This window comes from Mustelus asterias, chromosome 17 (genome assembly GCF_964213995.1).
Source record: "Mustelus asterias chromosome 17, sMusAst1.hap1.1, whole genome shotgun sequence".
Taxonomy (NCBI): domain Eukaryota; kingdom Metazoa; phylum Chordata; class Chondrichthyes; order Carcharhiniformes; family Triakidae; genus Mustelus; species Mustelus asterias.
The window spans coordinates 21,907,820-21,929,069 of NC_135817.1; the positions used below are offsets into that span (position 1 = coordinate 21,907,820).

The window sequence follows — 21,250 nt, forward strand, 5'->3', positions numbered from 1 at the left end:
TTTAGAAAGAGACTTTGGCAGAGTTAAAACCCATGGAGGCCCAATACCAGGCTCGGGCCCTGTTTCTTAGAATCACTACAGTGCAGAAGGAGGCCATTCGGCCCACCGAGCCTACACCAACAACAATCCCACCCAGGCTCTATCCTGTAACCCCATGTATTTACTCTGCTAGTCACCCTGACACTAAGGGGCAATTTAGCATGACCAATCCACCTAACCTGCACATCTTTGGACTGTGGGAGGAAACCCATGCAGACATTGTGAGAACGTGCAGACTCTGCACAGACAGTGACCCAAGTTGGGAATTGAACCCCGGTCCCTGGCGCTGTGAGGCAGCAGTGCTAACCACTGCACCACTGTGCCGTTCAATGTCCTTCTTATTAATAAAAATTTTTTTATTCCTTTGTAGGATGGGGGCTTCACTGGCTTTTGCTGCCCATTTCTAGTTGACCATGCGAAGATGGTGTGAGTCTTTCAACACCAAAATCAAGAGTTTACATTTAAGTACAATAGCATTTTAATGTAGAAAACATCCCACGACCCTTTTCAGAGGGATTAGAAAAGAGTGACTAAGATTATTTAAGTCATAGCGGTTGAGCCTTGGAAGGAGAGTTAGGCGGTGACTTAAAGCATACCCATGAGAAATGGGTTCATGCAAGATTACATGCTTACATAGTCTGGCATTGCATCAGATTCCTCATCATCGTACTCTTCATAATCTTCATAATCAGATAGTCTCTTTACTGGAGCAGCTCTTACCTTAAAGAAACAGAAACATGAGTAATGCATTGAAATAATGCAAGCACATAAATAGGTGCCACGGATTTGTGTTACTTTGTGCTAAATATTCTGAACCTTGTTTTGCAATGCTTCTGCAAATGTAAACACCTTGAACCTTTTTGCCAATTAATATATTGTTACCCCCTTGGTGATGTTCACTGACTCTTTTTGGAAGGTTCCTCAGTTTCATTGCTTTCCACAAAATATTGCGCATTACTAAAACAGATCACTCATTTCACATCAGAGTATCAACTGCAATGGGACAATGGCAAGCAAGTCTGTTTTCAGTGATGTTGGTTGTGGGCTAAGTGTTGTTGATCAGGACAGTCAAAGCTCCCCTTCTAGTAATACAATATATTTTTCTCCCACCGGAGCTCGGTTTAATATCCCAGCTGAAGGACACCTTGCCCAGCAGCAAAGTCCCTCAGAACGGCACTTAGGTTTTAGCTGAAAATGGTCCCAAAACCCAGCTGGCTTCATTGCATCTCTGACTTTGCACCCAATTGGATAGAGGTTGAAAATTGCCCTCTTGGACTGCAGGCCATTTTAGGAATTGCAATAACCATGGACTAAGTTTGCAAGAAGAAATCTATAAGTGACTTAGAATCATTGAATAGAATAGAATCCCTACAGTGCAGAAGACCATTCGGCCCATTGAGGCTGCACCAAAAATGATCCCACCCAGGCCCTATCCCTGTAAACCCATATATTTACCCTGCTAATCCCCCTGACACTAATGGACAATTTATCATGGGCCAATCCACCTAACTCGCACATTTTTGAACTGTCGGAGGAAACCAGAGGAAACCCACACAGACACAGGGAGAATATGCAAACTCCACACAGACCCAAGGCAGGAATCAAACCCGGGTTGCAGATTACAGAACTGTGAAAGACTTTCTAAGCAAGGTACTGGTACGGTAATCCCCTTAGTTTGATTCACCCTTTACTGGTTTCTTCATATTATCTTTTAGTACCCTGTGCATTTCTATTTCTGAGCAATTATCTAAACAAATAAATTCATTAGTTTTAACCTGGACATGATAATCTGACAGCGTGCCAATTACTGCCTACTGAAGTAGGCAGGAAAATATGACAGACATCCCACAAGATCTCAGGTGCAAATTACTCTGGCTAATGGATAATTATTGGTCCAGTTTCATACTCATTCCACACATAAAGATTGCAGGTTTCAATTCATCGGAGAACCAATCTGCTTATGGAAACTGCTTTTATTGTCATGACAATAAGGTAAAATGTTGAGAGACAGTCCAAGTCAAAACTCCAAAAAGCCAAATTTCTTTCCTGTCTCTGTTGTGTCCTTGTTGTATTTTGACAAAACACAACTGGAGTTAGATTTTTGACTGGAATAAATTAAAGGCAAAAGGAAAATCCTGCACATTAAAAGCACTAAATGGACTGACACATTGACATCAAATGAGATGTTCCAGAACCATTAGTGAAACATCAATACAAAACTCGGATTAACAGTAAACATTCACAGTAATAACCCTGAGATTTGCCTTCCCCTTTCCATGAATTGCACTTTAATTCAAGATTAATTAAACCTTTTCGACTACATGTATCTATAGGAAGCTTAGGCTTATTTTCACAACAGCAGAGATTATTTTTTCTCTTGTAGCTTTAACAAACCTGATGTCTGAAAGTTTACTACACTAGAATATCGGCATTACCTTACACTTATTCTTGGATAGTCAATGGTCATTTTGCAACTATCAGGTAAAGATCTGGGATGGGATTCTCCGGCCATTCACGCCAGCAGGATTCTCCGGTCCCGCTGCAGTGAATGGAGATTTGGCTGAACGCCAAATTCTGCGTTCTCACTGGCAGTGGGGTGTGAACAGCTGGGTAATTCCGGTCTTGTTCAATAAAATAATTTGATAATGTATATCCAAAAAAAAAATTGAAGGCCGAAAGAATCTGGGGACCAGGTGGCAAATTTTCACCAGGATTGCCATTGAGGGCCTGGGAAGCATACGCACCAGGTCCTGGCCTTGGAGCCTGGTTGGTGCTGCAATTACATTCACCCCAAACAATTTTCTTCATCCCCAGCATCCCTGCAACTTTGAGTGCTCAGGTGAAGTAACGCATCTGAGATTTCTATCAAAAAAATATCTGGTCCGTTCGATGCAGGTGCAAATCCTGTTATGGCCGCTAACTTTTGCGAGAGGGCTATAACGGAACTTAAAAGTTTAAAGTTAAAAGTTTATTTGTGTCACGTGTAGGCTTACATTAACATGGCAATGAAGCTACTGTGAAAATCCCCTAGTCACCACACTCCAGCGCCTGTTCGGGTACACTGAGGGAGAATTTAGCATAGCCAATGCTCCTAACCAGTACGTCTTTCGGACTGTGGGAGGAAACCCATGCAGACACAGGGAGAATGTGCAGACTCTGCACAGACAGTGATCTAAGCCGGGAATTGAACACGGGTCCCTGATGCCGTGAGGCAGCGGTGCTAACCGCTGTGCCACCGTTGCGCCAGGGAGATCTCAGAATGAGATATTCCCCACCCATTCCCATCGGCAACAGAATCAAGTTCATGCCCACCGAGGATATGGACTTGATAACCATCAATTGATAACCATCAATTTGCGTGGATTTAAATATTTCTAAAGGCATAACGCCGTAGCTTCCTGAGGTGTCAAGATGATCCATAGGTCATTTCAGATCACATGGTACAAAACACATTTTGTGTGTGTGTATATGTGTGTCGGGGTGGGGAGGTGGATTCTGCAGAGAATTCTCCTGTCTCAATCCCCTAGGTACCAATAGCATCTTCTTCCTGGCAACGTCTGAGAATAAGCAAGTCTGTTCACAACCTTGGTAAGAAGTTTAACAACACCAGGTTAAAGTCCAACAGGTCCCAGTCCAACGCCGGCATCTCCACATCATCACAACCTTGGTGTCAGGTTTAATTCCAGGATGAGCTTCCCACCTCATGGCCGGGATTTTACAATTTCACCATTCCGGGCGGGTGAGGTGGTAAAATTCTGGCCCATATATTCCTGATGTGGAGATGCCGGCGTTGGACTGGGGTAAACACAGTAAGAAGTTTAACAACACCAGGTTAAAGTCCAACAGGTTTATTTGGTAGCAAAAGCCACACAAGCTTTCGGAACTCTAAGCCCCTTCTTCAGGTGAGTGGGAATTCTGTTCACAAACAGAGCATATAAAGACACAGACTCAATTTACATGAATAATGGTTGGAATGCGAATACTTACAACTAATCAAGTCTTTAAGAAACAAAACAATGTGAGTGGAGAGAGCATCAAGACAGGCTAAAAAGATGTGTATTGTCTCCAGACAAGACAGCCAGTGAAACTCTGCAGGTCCACGCAACTGTGGGAGTTACAAATAGTGTGACATGAACCCAATATCCCGGTTGAGGCCGTCCTCGTGTGTGCGGAACTTGGCTATCAGTTTCTGCTCAGCGACTCTGCGCTGTCGTGTGTCGCGAAGGCCGCCTTGGAGAACGCTTACCTGAATATCAGAGGCCGAATGCCCGTGAGCAGAAACTGATAGCCAAGTTCCACACACACGAGGACGGCCTCAACCGGGATATTGGGTTCATGTCACACTATTTGTAACTCCCACAGTTGCGTGGACCTGCAGAGTTTCACTGGCTGTCTTGTCTGGAGACAATACACATTTTTTTAGCCTGTCTTGATGCTCTCTCCACTCACATTGTTTTGTTTCTTAAAGACTTGATTAGTTGTAAGTATTCGCATTCCAACCATTATTCATGTAAATTGAGTCTGTGTCTTTATATGCTCTGTTTGTGAACAGAATTCCCACTCACCTGAAGAAGGGGCTTCGAGTTCCGAAAGCTTGTGTGGCTTTTGCTACCAAATAAACCTGTTGGACTTTAACCTGGTGTTGTTAAACTTCTTACCATATATTCCTGCCATTCCTAAGGCTGCCTATTTTCACCTCCTTAACATTGCCTGCCTCCAAGAATTGTCCATCTCAGCTCATCTGCTGCTGAAACCCTCATTCATTTATTCCTTATCTCCAGACTGGCCTACTCCAACATGCTCCTGGTGCTTTCCCACATTCTCCCCTCCATAAACGTGAGGTCATCCAAAACTCTGCTGCCTGTGTCCGAGCTTGCAGCAAGTCCCATTCCCCATTCACCTCTGTGCTCGCTGACCTACCTGGGAGTCATACTGAACAGAACGGATTACTGCAAAGAAGTGTACCGACAACTGAACAATGAGGAACACTACAGACAGTTACCCACAGATCCGACCAAAGAACACACCCGTCAACTCAACACTCTGATCAAAACCTTTGATCCGGACCTTCAGAGCACCCTCCGTGCTCTCATCCCACGTACTCCACGCGTTGGAGATCTCTACTGCCTCCCAAAAATACCCAAGGCAAACACACCCGGCCGTCCCATCGTTTCAGGAAACGGAACCCTGTGCGAGAACCTCTCCGGCTATGTCGAGGGCATCTTGAAACCCATTGTACAAAGAACCCCCAGCTTTTGTCGCGACACTACGGACTTCCTACAGAAACTCAGCACACATGGAGCAGTTGAACCAGGAGCACTCCTCGTCACAATGGATGTCTCGGCACTCTACACCAGCATCCCCCACGATGATGGCATTGCTGCAACGGCCTCAGTACTCAATGCCGTCAACTGCCAGTTTCCAGATGCAATTTTACAACTCATCCGCTTCATCCTGGATCACAATGTCTTCACCTTCAACAACCAGTTCTTCATCCAGACACACGGAACAGCCATGGGGACAAAATTCGCACCTCAATATGCCAACATCTTCATGCACAGGTTCGAACAAGACTTCTTCACCGCACAGGACCTTCAACCGATGCTATACACTAGATACATCGATGACATTTTCTTCCTTTGGAGTCATGGTGAGCAATCACTGAAACAACTATATGATGACATCAACAAGTTCCATCCCACCATCAGACTCACCATGGACTACTCTCCGGAATCGGTTGCATTCTTGGACACACGCATCTCCATTAAGGATGGTCACCTCAGCACCTCACTGTACCGCAAGCCCACGGATAACCTCATGATGCTCCACTTCTCCAGCTTCCACCCTAAACACGTAAAAGAAGCCATCCCCTACGGACAAGCCCTCCGAATACACAGGATCTGCTCGGATGAGGAGGATCGCAACAGACACCTCCAGACGCTGAAAGATGCCCTCATAAGAACAGGATATGGCGCTCGACTCATCGATCAACAGTTCCGACGTGCCACAGCGAAAAACCGCACCGACCTCCTCAGAAGACAAACACGGGACACGGTGGACAGAGTACCCTTCGTCGTCCAGTACTTCCCCGGAGCGGAGAAGCTACGGCATCTCCTCCGGAGCCTTCAACATGTCATTGATGAAGACGAACATCTCGCCAAGGCCATCCCCACACCCCCACTTCTTGCCTTCAAACAACCACGCAACCTCAAACAGACCATTGTCCGCAGCAAACTACCCAGCCTTCAGGAGAACAGTGACCACGACACCACACAACCCTGCCACAGCAACCTCTGCAAGACGTGCCGGATCATCAACACGGATGCCATCATCTCACGTGAGAACACCATCTACCAGGTACATGGTACCTACTCTTGCAGCTCGGCCAACGTTGTCTACCTGATACACTGCAAGAAAGGACGTCCCGAGGCATGGTACATTGGGGAAACCATGCAGACGCTACGACAACGGATGAATGAACACCGCTCGACAATCACCAGGCAAGACTGTTCTCTTCCTGTGGGGGAGCACTTCAGCAGTCACGGGCATTCAGCCTTGGATCTTCAGGTAAGCGTTCTCCAAGGCGGCCTTCACGACACACGACAGCGCAGAGTCACTGAGCAGAAACTGATAGCCAAGTTCCGCACACATGAGGACGGTCTAAACCGGGATGTTGGATTTATGTCACATTATCAGTAACCCCCACAGCTTGACTCCTGGACTTGCACAATTTCACAAGCTGTACTGTCTGGAGACAATACACATCTCTTTAACCTGTGTTGAACGCTCCCTCCACCCACATTGTCTGTGCATTTAAGACCTGGCTGGCTGTAGAGATTTGCATTCTAATCAGTATTCTGTAATTTGATTTCTGTGTCTGTGCCCTGTTTGAGAACAGAGACCACTCCATCTGACGAAGGAGCATTGCTCCGAAAGCTTATGGTATTTGCTACCAAATAAACCTGTTGGACTTTAACCTGGTGTTGTGAGACTTCTTACTGTGCTTACCTGGGAGTGACCAGGATCAATCAACATCTTGATTTTAAGATTATCATTCTTGCTTTCAAATCCTTCCTTGCCACTCATTTCCTTCCAACCCCCAAAATCTCCAAGATATCTGTGCTCCTCAATCTGGGCATCCCCAATTTTAATTGCTCCACCATTGGTGGCCATGCCTTCAATTGCCTAGGCCCCAAGTTCTGAAAACCCCTTCCTATACCTCTCCCCTCTTTTTCCTTCATGATTCTTCTTCAAACCTGCCCTTTTGACAAAGTTTTCGGTCATCTGAATCAGTACCTCTTAATTATAGAATCATAGAATTCTACAGTGTAGGAGGCTATTCGACCCATCGAGTCTGCACCGACCACAATCCTACCCAAGCCCTATCCTTGTAGCCCCGTGCATTTACCCGAGCTAGTTCCCCTGACTCTAAGGGGCAATTTAGCATGGCCAATCCACCTAACTCGCACATCTTTGGACTGTGAGAGGAAACCTACGCAGACACGGGAGAACGTGCAAACTCCACACAGACAATGACCCCAAATTGGGAATCGAACCCAGCTCCCTGAAGCTATGAGGCAGCAGTGCTTACCACTGTGCCATCATGCCGCCCTTATGTGGCTTTGTATCCTACGTTTCTCAAAATGCCCCTGTGAGGCACCTTCGGACTCTTCATTCCACTAACAACACTAGATAACTGTAAGTTGTTGCTATTTTTACTTGTCTGCTGTAACAGTAAGAGCCACATAAACCACAATCCCCACACCGGAGAGATTAGTGAAGCTTTATCTGAAATACCACAGGTTATAATTGCTTTCAATGCTCAGGTTTATTTAGACAGATGGATCTAGAATTGTTTTCCTTCCCTCAATTTGCAGCACAGGCCCTGGTTTTAAACTAATTTCAGACAACATGTCTGAATCACAGGCTGTAATGAGGGCAATTGAGAATTCAAAACAATGCCTCCTTCTGCAAAAGATAAGCTGATCCATAACGATTTGTGACAGAAAAAATAAGTGAGAATATTCCTGACACATGAGAAGCCAGAGTAATGATTTTTGTAACTTAAATACTTACAACAAGCAAGTAAACAAATGAATTGCCTTTAGGTTCGATTTCCATCTCTTGCTCTGCTAGCTAATTTTCACCAAGTAGCTGTGGAGATTCAGCCATTTGGGTATGGTGAGGGGCAAAGCACTGGCTACTGCTAACATCTCAGTAAGAGGTGAGTACAGAGGCATTGGGTGGTCACCAACACTGATGTTCAACACTGCATACAGAGTCAAGGGCTTCGAGACAGAAGGTGGAACAAAGATAGAAAGGCATGCCAGGTTGACTTTTGTTTAAATACTGATGACACAGATGGGAATATGGACTTCCATCAGATTGCTGAAGGTCAGATGTGCAGCAGATAAAAGGGTTATCCCACAAAGGGAAGGAAAACTCAAGGGAAAGGTTACCTACTGTTGTCCAGCCCATTCATGTGCACATCCTGGTGGCCAGTTCAAATGAGTTTTAGATTTATTTATTAGTGTCACAAGTAGGCTTACAATAACACTGCAATGAAGTTACTGTGAAAATCCCCCAGATGCCATACTGTTTGGGTGCAGTAAGGGGCAATTTAGCATGGCCAATGCACCTAACTTGTGGGAGGAAACCGCAGCACCTGGAGAAACCCACGCAGACGCAGGGAGACCGTGCAGACTCCGCACAGACAGTGACCCAAGCTGGGAATCGAACCCTGGTCCCTGGCGCTGTGAAGTAGCAGTGCTAACCACTGTGCCACCATGCTGCCCTTGATTAAAATCCGATTATCCGGTCCAAAGCATAGGAACTTGATGTGTGATAGGATGACAGTGCACAGAATGAAGAGGCTGAAAAAATGAATGTTAATGCCTTCCATGATAACAGGATGTTCCTGAGTGCTTTACAGCCTATGAAGTTTTGCGGTAAAGTCATTGTTGTAATGTAAGAAACATGACAGGCAATTTGTGAACTGAATGTTCCCAAAACAGCAATCTTATAATGACCAGGTAATCTCTTCTTGTTTGTAAAGCCTGATGTTCTGCAAAACAGAAAGGAGCACTCCTTTGGGGAATTCGCAAATAGACCACCAGCAGTAAAGCAATTTCTCGTCCCGGCCTTGCCAGGGCAAATTCACCAGAGGTTTTAAGAGTGCTATGGGATGCATCTCTTTGACCAGAACCATCCTCCCTCCTGCATTCTGCCTGGTAGTTCACAAAAAGTACACTCTCTTCACCCTTCTGTCTCTGTGAGGCCTCTCTCTCTTTCTGTCCAAAACCTCTGAGACACAAACTCAGTTATCCCAGCTATTTTTGTCTTTGTTTTCAGGTATGAACAGTTTGCACCTAGCTCTCATTAAGTCTCAAACTGAGCACCTCTGTCCCCATGGTAACCAAGCCACCCAGGCTTCTTGGACAAAATTCGTAGCAGAACACATGAGCCTCTTCACTACTCCATTTCATCTTGAATTAAAGAGACAGTTTCAAAAACATAATCTTATAAAACTTCACCTTCATAAAAGAAAAGGAGTGATATTGAAGCATTTCATGTGATGTGTAACACACTGTAAGAAGGAGACTACAAGTATTAACACAATCTTGCCTCATGGATAGGATGCAATGTTTTAAATGCGTCACAAAGTAGTATAAGCATGGACCTTACTGCAATTTGTTTTGTCCATTTCTTATAATCAGGCTTTTACTTTGGGTCGGGAGTAAGTAATGTTCACAAGGGTTTGGTAGTCTGTGAGTTGACCCAATGTTCTTGCAGGGAAGAGCCTTTGTGGCACACCCCTATAATTGCACTGTATATGAACAAAATAAACCACATTGAGTTTTATTCTTACTGAAGTCTGTAATAAAAATACTATTGTTTATGTTGCAAGTAGGGCTAAATTATAGAGTATAATAACTTTGTGACTGAACCAGAGAATATCAAACGTGCTCAGCAGGCATGAACAAGGATATATTAACAAAGCATGTTAACATTTTGCCGACATACTCCGGCAAAATATTCATCGACTTTTCTATTTTGCCCTTTCAGAACCTGATCATTTTCATTTCATTTCTGATTTCCATAATTCATGTTTTAAGCCTTTGCGAACCATGTGAATTAAACAATACAAAAAAAGTGTTGGTGCTTTCTCTTATAGCTAATATCAATAGATATACACAAGACAGAAATTTTAAGAACATATTTTAAAGACATTGCACAGGTTGAATATTTCCGTCACTGTGATCATTATAAGCACTCTTAATTCCATATTTCCTCCAAATACCTTGCTGCTGTCAGACTTTTGAATGGACTTACCTTGCATTAAGTTGATCTTTCTCTAGCTATGACTGTAACACTACATTTTGCACTCTCTCGTTTCCTTCTCTATGAACGGTATGCTTTGTCTGTATAGCGCACAAGAAACAATACTTTTCACTGTCTGTTAATACATGTGACAATAATAAATCAAATCAAAATCAAATCATAGTGGGAAATGTTTCTACATTAAAAGTGCTCCACAACTGCAATTTTTAGATGTGTTAAGTTGTGCAAGAAATAATCATTATGTATGCCTGTCTCTATATCTCCTATTTCCTTCTCCGCTGCATATTCTCTTATTCTGTTTCTATCACTAATTCTCTAGAGATGCTGTGTCTGTCAATAAACCATTAACCTGGAACTCTCTCCCCAGACATTCAGAGCTCCTTAACCTATCCCTAATTCATGCACAGCATTAAAAAAAACACACAGCCCTGACTTAGTCCAAATGAGATTTATTTTGAAAAAGGTATCAACTCATCTGTTGCTGGATTATTTTTTTTATCTCACATTGTCCTCTCCAGTGAACAGAAACTCCTGAGGAATTCTGGTTACAAAAGGTTACAGTCATGACTTGACACAGCCAAAATGTAAAAATTACAACATAAGAAATGTATGCTCAGACTAACTGATTTATTAGATAATAACTGAACAATCATCATTGCCATTTAAGGTAATAATTATATGGGTCTCAGTCTTCCTTGGGTTACAATGTTAGATCCTTGGAGCCCAGTTAGTGCTGAAATGGAAGGTCTAGTAAGAAATGCATCCTCCCTGATACAGGGGGCTAAGGATCAGTGCTCTGACACAAGTCAGAAATCTGTCTCACGGACTCACTGCAGGGAATGACCTAATTCAACCATCATCTGCTCTTGATGGCGCCTGTTTTTAAATTGGCAATTTCATTAAGCAATGCTCATTGTTCAGAATATCTGAACATTACTTTCTGCAATTGTTGCAATGCCTTGAGTTGGGGCAGATACCCAGGCAATTCTTGTCAAGAGAAATAACGCCTTGGATTCTGGAAAGAAAAAGAAATGACTGATTATTTTCCGATTTTGGTGAATTGCTGGTTTCAAGATGTTGTATTTTAATGACCGTTTTACAAATCAGCCGACCAATAAAGAATCAAAATTGTGCTACAACAAGGCAGGTCCAAATGGCGAAGGCAATTATGTTTGTTAATTAACTGTTGTTTTGCATCTGTGTGCATATTACCTGTGGGGATTTTGGCTGTCTTGCTCAGATATAGAAGCCTCTGTTTGGGACTCTTATCTCCTTGAGCTCTTCCTACAGGCCAGAACTGTCAGGTACATTGTTCATCGCTGGGTTTATGTGCTGATCTGTCTTATTTTCAGTCAGTGTCGGGAAGCTTGCACGTGTGGTGATCTGGGCTGTATAGCCCTGGCTTTAGGGCAACTTTGAGAAACAGGAATACAGAATTCAGGCAACTATTCCACAAAAGTCAATTACTTTAAATTTATGATTTACAACATTGCAGAATTTAGTATGGCTATTTCAATGACTTTGTACTCCCGGAGGTAAGTGATTTGAACCTTTGGCAGAACTTACTTCCAAGTAACCAATTTATAGAAGTCTAAAGCACCTCTAGTAATCTGTAGCATTTTCTTCAAACTGAATAAACCACTTGCAATATTTATATACCTCTATTAGTTCAATCTGATCTTGAAGATATATGTCTAGATTTTCTTAGTCGAATGACATGACATAATGCAAATAAATACAGAAACGTCAGCATGACCTTAAACACTAATGCACCAGTATGCCACAGACTGGCAGCTATGTGTTTAGATTTATGCTAACCCTGAAACTAGCAAAAAAAAAAGCAACTGCTTTAGAAAAGCTGATACCGCCAGTGAAAAGCTGATACCGCCAGTGAAAAGCTGATACCGCCAGTGAAAAGCTGATACCGCCAGTGAAAAGCCGATACCGCCAGTGAAAAGCTGATACCGCCAGTGAAAAGCTGATACCGCCAGTGAAAAGCTGATACCGCCAGTGAAAAGCTGATACCGCCAGTGAAAAGCCGATACCGCCAGTGAAAAGCTGATACCGCCAGTGAAAAGCTGATACCGCCAGTGAAAAGCTGATACCGCCAGTGAAAAGCTGATACCGCCAGTGAAAAGCTGATACCGCCAGTGAAAAGCTGATAACTGAAAAGTGACCTTAAACATAAACCCAGGACATAAGAAAACAAATAATTACACTGTAAATGCAGTGGGACATGTGTTGAAGTTACCTTCACATCAAGAAGATAAGAATGAAGTAACTTCATTGCAGTGTTAATGTAAACCTATTTGTGACACTAATAAATAAACTTTAAACAGAGAGCATAACACAGTTGCAGGGAATTGTGATTGGTGATAAAAGGCTTCCTTCCAGTACTGTGGATTCTACAGTGAACATATTGTACTTTCTTATTTCAAAATAAATATTTCCATTCCCCACCATTTCCCACCCCCGCAACTGTGTTGAAGCCTTTAGATATACAATAACCACTCCAGTCTCAACAACTCAAATACTTTCCTTGCTGATCTTGCATCCTCTGCTCTCTGTAAACTCTAACAGTGCCACCTGCATACTGTCTCACTTCAGGCTCTGCTTATCCATCACCCCTGACCTACCTTGATTCAGTGCCCCTCAAAGCATTAAATTTAACATCTGCATCTCTAGACGCCACAGTTTCATCTCACTCTATCTCATATTCTTCCCCTGTCCTGGGGGCGGCACCGTGGTGCAATGGTTAATGCTGTTTCCTCATAGTGGCCAGGGGTCCGGGTTCAATTCTGGCCTCGGGTCACTCTCTGTGTGGAGTTTGCACATTCTCCCCGTGACTGCGTGGGTTTCCTCCGGGTGCTCCAGTTTCCTCCCACGGTCCAAAGATGTGCAGGTTAGATTAGTTGGCCATGCTAAATTAACCCTAGTATCGGGGGATTAGGGGTAAATATGTGGGGTTGTGGAGGTGAAGCCTGGGTGGGATTGTGGTCAGTGCAGACGTGGTAGGCCGAGTGGCCTCCTTCGCACTGCGGGGGTTTTATGATCACACACACACACACACACACACCGCCCCCCCTCCCCGATCTCCTCTGTGTGACTGGGATTCTCCGCCCCTGCTGCAGTGAATGGAGTTTTGGCTGAGCCCTAAATTCTCCGTTCTCGCAGGCAGTGGGAAGGAAACGAATGAGATTGGCGCATCTTACCCTTTAGTCCAATCCTTTGCTTAGCACATACTTATTTGCAGAACCTTCAGTTGCCTGAGTCCTACCCATTAGAATTCCTTCCGCAAACCTCGCCACTTCTCTCATTTTCTTTAAAGGGCCTTGTCAAACCCCATTTCTCTGAATGAGTATTCAGTCACATCTCCTAATTCCCCTGTTCTTGGCTGACCCCTGAAGGGCCTTGTGGTTTTTTTTTTGACACTAAAAGTACCACATGAATGCAAGCTGTTGTAAAAGGGAGGGCCTTTCTTTCATTTTATTGAAAACCACTCTCCATTTGTCAACGGGGAATTATATACTTTTCATTACTGTTTAAAGCTTTTTCTGGCAGCAGACAATTGACTACTGGGAGAAAAAAGTTCAACTTAATTATCTTTTCACAAAGATTTGCGCTTCTGGTCTTGTAAAGTAAAGGAAAGGGACATCAGCATTGTTGGTGACGCAGTTGGAATTGTATGCACTCCGACAACAGCTCCCACTCCATACAACTGCTGGGAGGCAGGGATTTGCGTTTACAACACATCATTTCCCCAAAAAGCTACCTGCAGTCAGAAGAGTCACTCTGATCACTCTTTAGTGGAACCATTTAAGGTAATAATGGTACAGGGTTGGGCAGATCCATGACCCTTGTCTTAACCTGGATTGCAATTTTAGATTCATGGGGCTCAAGTGTCTCAGCGCTCCTCAATTCCTGAGAAAAGGAAGGCTTTGGGAGTGTTGCTGATTCTTGTTTGCATATTTGGACAATACTCCAGAAACGTCTAATACCCAGTGAGTGCTGGCATGAATACACATGACAACTTCCCAACCTGGATGAGAATGCAGGAGTGGCATTGAATGGAGGTGAGTAACTGTGGCAGGTGCAGGGGGAAGATCTGAGGGGCCACCAATTCCGGTCAAATTTATGCACTTTCTAAAGAGACAGGTACAGTTCTGCAGGCGAATTCTGGCAATATGTGGGAAAGATCGAACACATGAGGAGAAAGTAACTTAAAAATGGGAAGCACAACAAATACACATGAACAAATACCTGGTGGCTCCTGCTCCATGATGATCCACGCGGAAGGCAGTTGTCTTGATTGTGCATCAAAGAGGGTGAGGGAAGATTTCCCAGCATGCCATTGGTACCTACAAATGCAGGAAGGGAGAAGGACCTTTGTCCATTGGTTGACCGAGCTCTTCCACTGTAAACGAGTTTGAGATTGAGTCCGATGGATGTCCTGTGCCTAACTGTCCTTGACATCAAGGCAGAATTTGACCAAGTGTGGTATCAAGGAGGCCTCGCAAAACTGGAATCAATGGGAATCAGGGGAAATCCCTCCGCTGGTTTGTGTCATACCTGGCACAAAGGAAGATGGTTGTGGAGGTCAGTCAGCTCAGTTCCAGGATATCACTGCACGGGTTCCTCAGGATAGTTTCCTAGGCCCAACTATCTTCAGTTACTTCATCAACGGCCTTCCATCCATCATAAGATCAGAGCAGCCTTCTTGAAATTCAACCCATGGAAAGCGACTGGCCCGGATGGGGTACCTGGCTGAACACTCAGGTCCTGCACGGACCAGTTGGCTGGGGTACTCGCAGGCATCTTTAACCTCTCTGTACACCGATCTGAGGCCTCTATCAGCTTCAAGAAGATGACCATCATCCTGATACCAAAGATACGCCAGGCAGCATGCCTTAATGACTATTGTCCAGTGGCTCTGACATCTATCATTATGAAGTGCTTTGAAAGGTTAGTCATGGCACGAATCAATTCCAGCCTCCTGGACTGCCTGGATCCACTACAGTTTGCCTACCACCGCAACAGGTCCACAGCAGATGCCATCTCCCTGGCCCTACACTCAACCCTGGAACACCTAGACAACAAAGACATCTATCTCAGATTCCTACTTAATCATAGAAAGAAATCATAGAAACCCTAGTGCAGAAAGAGGCCATTTGGCCCATCGAGTCTGCACCGACCACAATTCCATCCAGGCCCTACCCCTATATCTTTACCCGCTAATCCCTCTAACCTACACATCTCAGGACACTAAGGGGCATTTTTTAGCATGGCCAATCAACCTAACCCGCACATCTTTGGACTGTGGGAGGAAACCGGAGCACCCGGAGCACGAGGAGAATGTGCAAACTCCACACAGACAGTGATCCAAGCCGGGAATTGAACCCAGGTCCTGAGAGCTTTGTGAAGCAGCAGTGCTAACCACTGTGCTACCATGCCGCCATGACTACAGCTCAGCCTTCAATACCATTATTCCAAAACTCATCTCCAAACTCTGTGGCCTGGGGCTCAGCTCCTCCCTCTGTGACTGAATCCTAGACTTCCTAACCCACAGACCGCAATCAGTAAGGAGAGGCAACAACACCTCTTCCACGATCATCTTCAACACCAGTGTCCCACAAGTCTGTGTCCTCAGTCCCCTACTATACTCCTTACACACCTATGACTGAGTGGCCAAATTCCCTTCTAACTCAATTTTCAAGTTTGCTGATGACACCACCATAGTTGGTCAGATCTCAAACAATGATGAGACAGAGTACAGGAAAGAGATAGAGAATCTGCTGCAATGAGAATAAGCTCTCCCTCAATGTCAACAAAACGAAGGAGATAGTTATTGACTTCAGGAAGCGTAGTGGAGGACATGCCCCTGTCTACATCAATGGGGACGAAGTGGAAATGGTTGAGAGCTTCAGGCTTCTCGGTCTCGAGATCACCAACAACTGTTCTGGTCCCTCCATGCCAATGCTATATTTAAGAAAGCCCACCAACGCCTTTACTTTCTCAGTAGGCTAAGGAAATTTGGCATGTCTGCTATGACTCTCACCAATGTTTGTAGATGCACCATAGAAAGCATTCTTTCTGGTTGCATCACAGCTTGGTATGGCTCTTGCTCTGCCCAAGACCGCAAAAAACTACAAAGCGTTGTGAATGAAGCCCAGTCCATCACGCAAACCAGCCTCCCATCCGTTGACTCTGGGCCCGATTTTACCATTTTCATTCTAAGTGCTGAATCTGGGCGTAATGCAGATCCGACTTGGAGATCTGCTTTCAGGCGCCCCCATACGCACTCAGCCTGAAAAAAAAAATCGCCAGACCCATTCGCGCTGTGGGCGGGGCTTAGCGCGGCCGAAACGATCGGAGCTCTGAACTGCGCATGCGCAGTTGGAAAAAAAAATTGAAAAATCGCACCTGTCAGCGGCCCGGGAGTGAAAGGCGGGAGCGAAGGCCCCCACACACATCACTGTCCCCCTTATTGAACCCCCACCCCCACTACCCACACACATCACTGTCCCCCTTATCCACCCCCCCCATTACCCATGCACATCGCTATCCCCCTTATCCACTCCCCGCTACCCAGACCGATCGCCACCCCTGCCCCCCTCCCCCCCCCACCGATCGCCCCCAGAGTGGCAGTGGCCCGAAAACTGGCGCGTCGCAATGGTAAAATCGGGCCCTCTGTCTATACTTCCCACTGCCTCGGAAAAGCAGCCAGCAGAATCAAGGACCCCATGCACCTCGGACATACTGTCGAAAAAAGATACAAAAGTCTGAGGATAAGTATCAACCGACTCAAGAATAGCCTCTATCCTGCTGCCAGCAGACTTTTGAATGGACTCACCTTGTATCAAGTTGATCTTTCTCTACACCCTAGCTATGACTGTAACACTATATTTTGCACTCTCTCCTTTCCTTCTCTATGTATGGTATGCTTTGTCTGCATAGCGCGCAAGAAATAATACTTTTCACTGTAAAATAATACATCTGACAATAATAAATCAAATCAAACCAAAAGTAGGATATTCCCTGATACCTGCACAATGTTCAGCACCATTTGTGACTCCTCAGACACTGAAACAGTCCATGTCCAAATGCAGCAAGACCTGAACAATATCCAGGTTTGGGCTGACAAGTGGCAAGTAACAATCGCGTCTCAATTGTGCCAGACAATGACCATCTCCAACCAGAGAGAATCTAACCATTGCCCCTTGATATTCAACGGTATTATCATCACTGAATCCCCCATGATCAACATCCTGCGCGTTACCATTGACCAGAAATTGAACTGAACTCGCCACTGTGGCTACAAGAGCAGGTCAGAGGCCAGGAATCTGCAGCAAGTAACTCACCTCCTGACTCTCCAATACCTGCCCACCATCTACAAAGCACAAGTCAGGATGGAATATTCTCCACTTGCCTGGATCAGTGCAGCTCCAACACTCAAAAGCTTGACACCATCCAGAACGAAGTCGCCCGCTTGATCAGCAGCCCGTATGGAAACATTCATTCCCTCCACCACTGATGAACAGTGGCAGCAGTGTGTACCATCTACAACAGTGGTTCCCAAAGGGTGCGGCGCGCCACACTGGTGCGGCGAGAGAGGATGGCAAGTGTGGCGGGAAGATTCAAGGACAATCAAAGGAACATTTAAACATGGATAGATATTTTTCCAAAGTGAGAGCAAGAGCATCAAGTGATGCTGAGGACGATCCGAGTCCACGTTGTGATCCAGAATCGCTGATCGAACAGAGTGCTGAAGAAGAGTTGTTTAATTCTACACCAGTAGCAGGCCCAAGCAAACCTCCAAAGAAGGTTTGTCGACAGTATATGGATAGCTATCTGAGTCTCAGTTTCACATGGACTGAAGATGAAAACGTACCTCAGCCTATGTGTTTGATCTGTGGTGAGAAGCTTTCCAATTCCAATATGGTCCCAAGCAAGATGAAAAGACATCTGTTGTCAAAACATGGAAATCTGGCAAACAAGGATGTTCAATATTTTGAAAGGCTTTTGGAACAGCAGAAATGCCAACGATCATATTTCAAAAAACGAATGACAGTCTCAGATAAGATGCAGACTGTATCTTACCAAGTGGCTGAATTGATTGCTCAACAGACAAACCCACATACAATAGCTGAAAAATTGATTCAGCCTGCCTGCAGCTTGATTGTGAAAACTTTGTTTGGTGATGATGCTGAGCGAGAAGTTATGGAAATTCCTTTGTCTGATAATACAATTCACTGAAGAATAGTTGATATGTCAGCTAATATTGAGAAGTGTGTTTCCAAAAGTATGAAGAATTCTAAATTTGCCATTCAAGTTAATGAATCGACTGACATTAGTGGAAAAGCACAGTTGCTTGCCTATATCAGATTCATTCACAATGACAAAATAATCACACAGTTTCTATTTTGCAAGGAACTTGAAAAACATACCAGAGGACAAGACATTTTCCAAACCTTGTCTGAGTATTTGGAAAAAGTTGAGATTTCATGGGATTCTTGTATTGGAATTTGTACGGATGGAGCGCCATGTATGATAGAGAATGTGAGAGGCTTGGTGGCACTCATCAAACAGAAAAATCCAGATGTAATATCAACTCACTGTTTTTTACACAGAGAGGCATTAATCACCAAGACCCTTGTAGCTGATTTGAAGTTGGTTCTAGATCAGACTGTGCGCATTGTGAACTTCATCAAAACAAAACCACTAAAGGCGCGGTTATTTGTTCAACTCTGCAAAGACATGGAATCAAAACATCAATGCCTAATTCTACACTCGGAGTTTTGCTGGATGTCCCGCGGAAAAGTTTTAAATCGGGTGTTGGAACTGAAGAACGAATTAAGAGAATTTTTGGAACAAGAAGGGAACCCATTGTACTACCAACTGGATGACAATGACTGGTGTGCAAAGCTGGCATATTTGGCCGATATCTTTTCCCGGTTGAATGTGCTCAATGCCAGTATGCAAGGCCGCGATGACAATACCCTCACAACTACAGACAAACTAACTGCATTCAAAAAAAAGCTTCAGCTCTGGCTCGGAAGAGCGATGCAACATAACCTCGAAATGTTCCCACTGGTAAAAAGTTTTAAAACGAGCAATGAATTGTACGGCCTCATACAGGAACATCTTGCAACACTGGTAGAAAAGATTGATCATTACTTCCCATCGTCGTCTACAGAAAAATTCGACTGGGTTAGAGACCCCTTTGCAAATTCCAACTGTTCAGGTCTGACATAGAAACATAGAAACCCTACAGTGCAGAAGGAGGCCATTCGGCCCATCGAGTCTGCACCGACCACAATCCCACCCAGGCCCTACCCCCACATATTTACCCGCTAATCCCTCTAACCTACGCATCTCAGAATTCTAAGGGGCAATTTTTAACCTGGCCAATCAACCTAACCCGCACATCTTTGGACTGTGGGAGGAAACCGGAGCACCCGGAGGAAACCCACGCAGACACGAGGAGAATGTGCAAACTCCACACAGACAGTGACCCGAACCGGGAATCGAACCTGGGACCCTGGAGCTGTGAAGCAGCAGTGCTAACCACTGTGCTACCGTGCCGCCCGTACTGTGCTACCGTGTCTGACGTTGGATGAGGAGGAGGAAATGGCCTGCATTTCGAGTGATCGCACCTTGAAAATGAAACACGGGAGTATGCCACTGGACTCTTTTTGGATATACAACCAGAAACAGTATCCACGCATCTCTTCAAGAGCATTAGCTATTCTTCTACAGTTCTCCACGACATATTGTTGTGAACAGGGATTTTCAGCTCTGACAAATATCAAAGACCAGAAAAGAGAAAGGCTTCTTTGTGTTGATGAGGAGATGAGAGTTTGTTTGTCTCAAATTAGACCTAATATAAATGAGATTACCTGACAAAAACAAGCTCACACTTCTCATTGAGTTTGTATACTTACTTAAGGTTACATATGTAAGAGGCTCATCTATAAGTATATTTTGGGAATGAATCATGTTTTTATGTAGCTGCATTGTTTTATACTTTCTGGATGTCCCATGATCATATTATAAAGTAGTTGTGTTCTATGTTATGAATCAAGCACTGCTAGTTGTTTTTTTTTTGTTTTTGAATGTATTTCTTATCAAAATAAAAAATTTGGTGTGGCGCGAGCAAATTTTTATTCCGAAAGTGCGGCCCAGTGAAAAAGGTTTGGGAACCACTGATCTACATGATGCACTGCAGGAACTAACTAAGACTTCTTCGGCAGCACCGTCCAAACCCATGACCATTGCCAACTAGAAGGACAAAGATAGCCGATACCTGGGCACACCAGCGCCTGCAAGTTGTCCTCCAAGCCACTCACCATCCTGAGTTAGAAATATATCGCCATTCCTTCACTGTCACTGGGTCAAAATCCTGGAACTTCTCCCTAACAGTACTATGGGGGTACCTACACCACAGGGACTGCAGCAGAAGCAGCTCACCACCCTCTTCTCAAGGGCAATTAGGGATGGGCAATAAATGCTCCCCCAGCCTGTGACACACACATCCGGTAAAATAAATGAACAAAAAGTAACACCTTATGCATTTGTCGCAAATATATCGATTGCACTACTGGCAATAGTTGAGCTCCCTCTTCCCCTCATCCCTATCTCTTCAATCTGGGCCAGAAGAGCCAAGACCCTCCCTCCGCTACGACTCTCACCAACTTTCACAGATGCACCATAGAAGGGATTCTTTCTGGTTGTATCACAGCTTGGTATTGCTCCTGCTCTGGTCAAGACTGCAAAAAACTACAAAGGGTCATGAACGAAGCCCAGTCCATCACACAACCATCCATTGACTGTCCACACTTCCCATTGCACAGTCGCTACACTTTCTCCACAT

At 44.6% G+C, this 21,250-nt stretch overlaps 1 protein-coding gene across 1 annotated transcript in view; it reads right to left on the reverse strand.

The window, feature by feature from the left end:
• LOC144506362 (uncharacterized) overlaps positions 1-21,250 on the reverse strand; it is a 183,797-nt gene that overhangs the window by 115,451 nt on the left and 47,096 nt on the right. Inside the window, exon 4 of the mRNA XM_078232374.1 lies at positions 673-759. Coding sequence (XP_078088500.1) covers positions 673-759 — 87 coding nt within the window. The remainder of the gene's footprint in view (positions 1-672; positions 760-21,250) is intronic.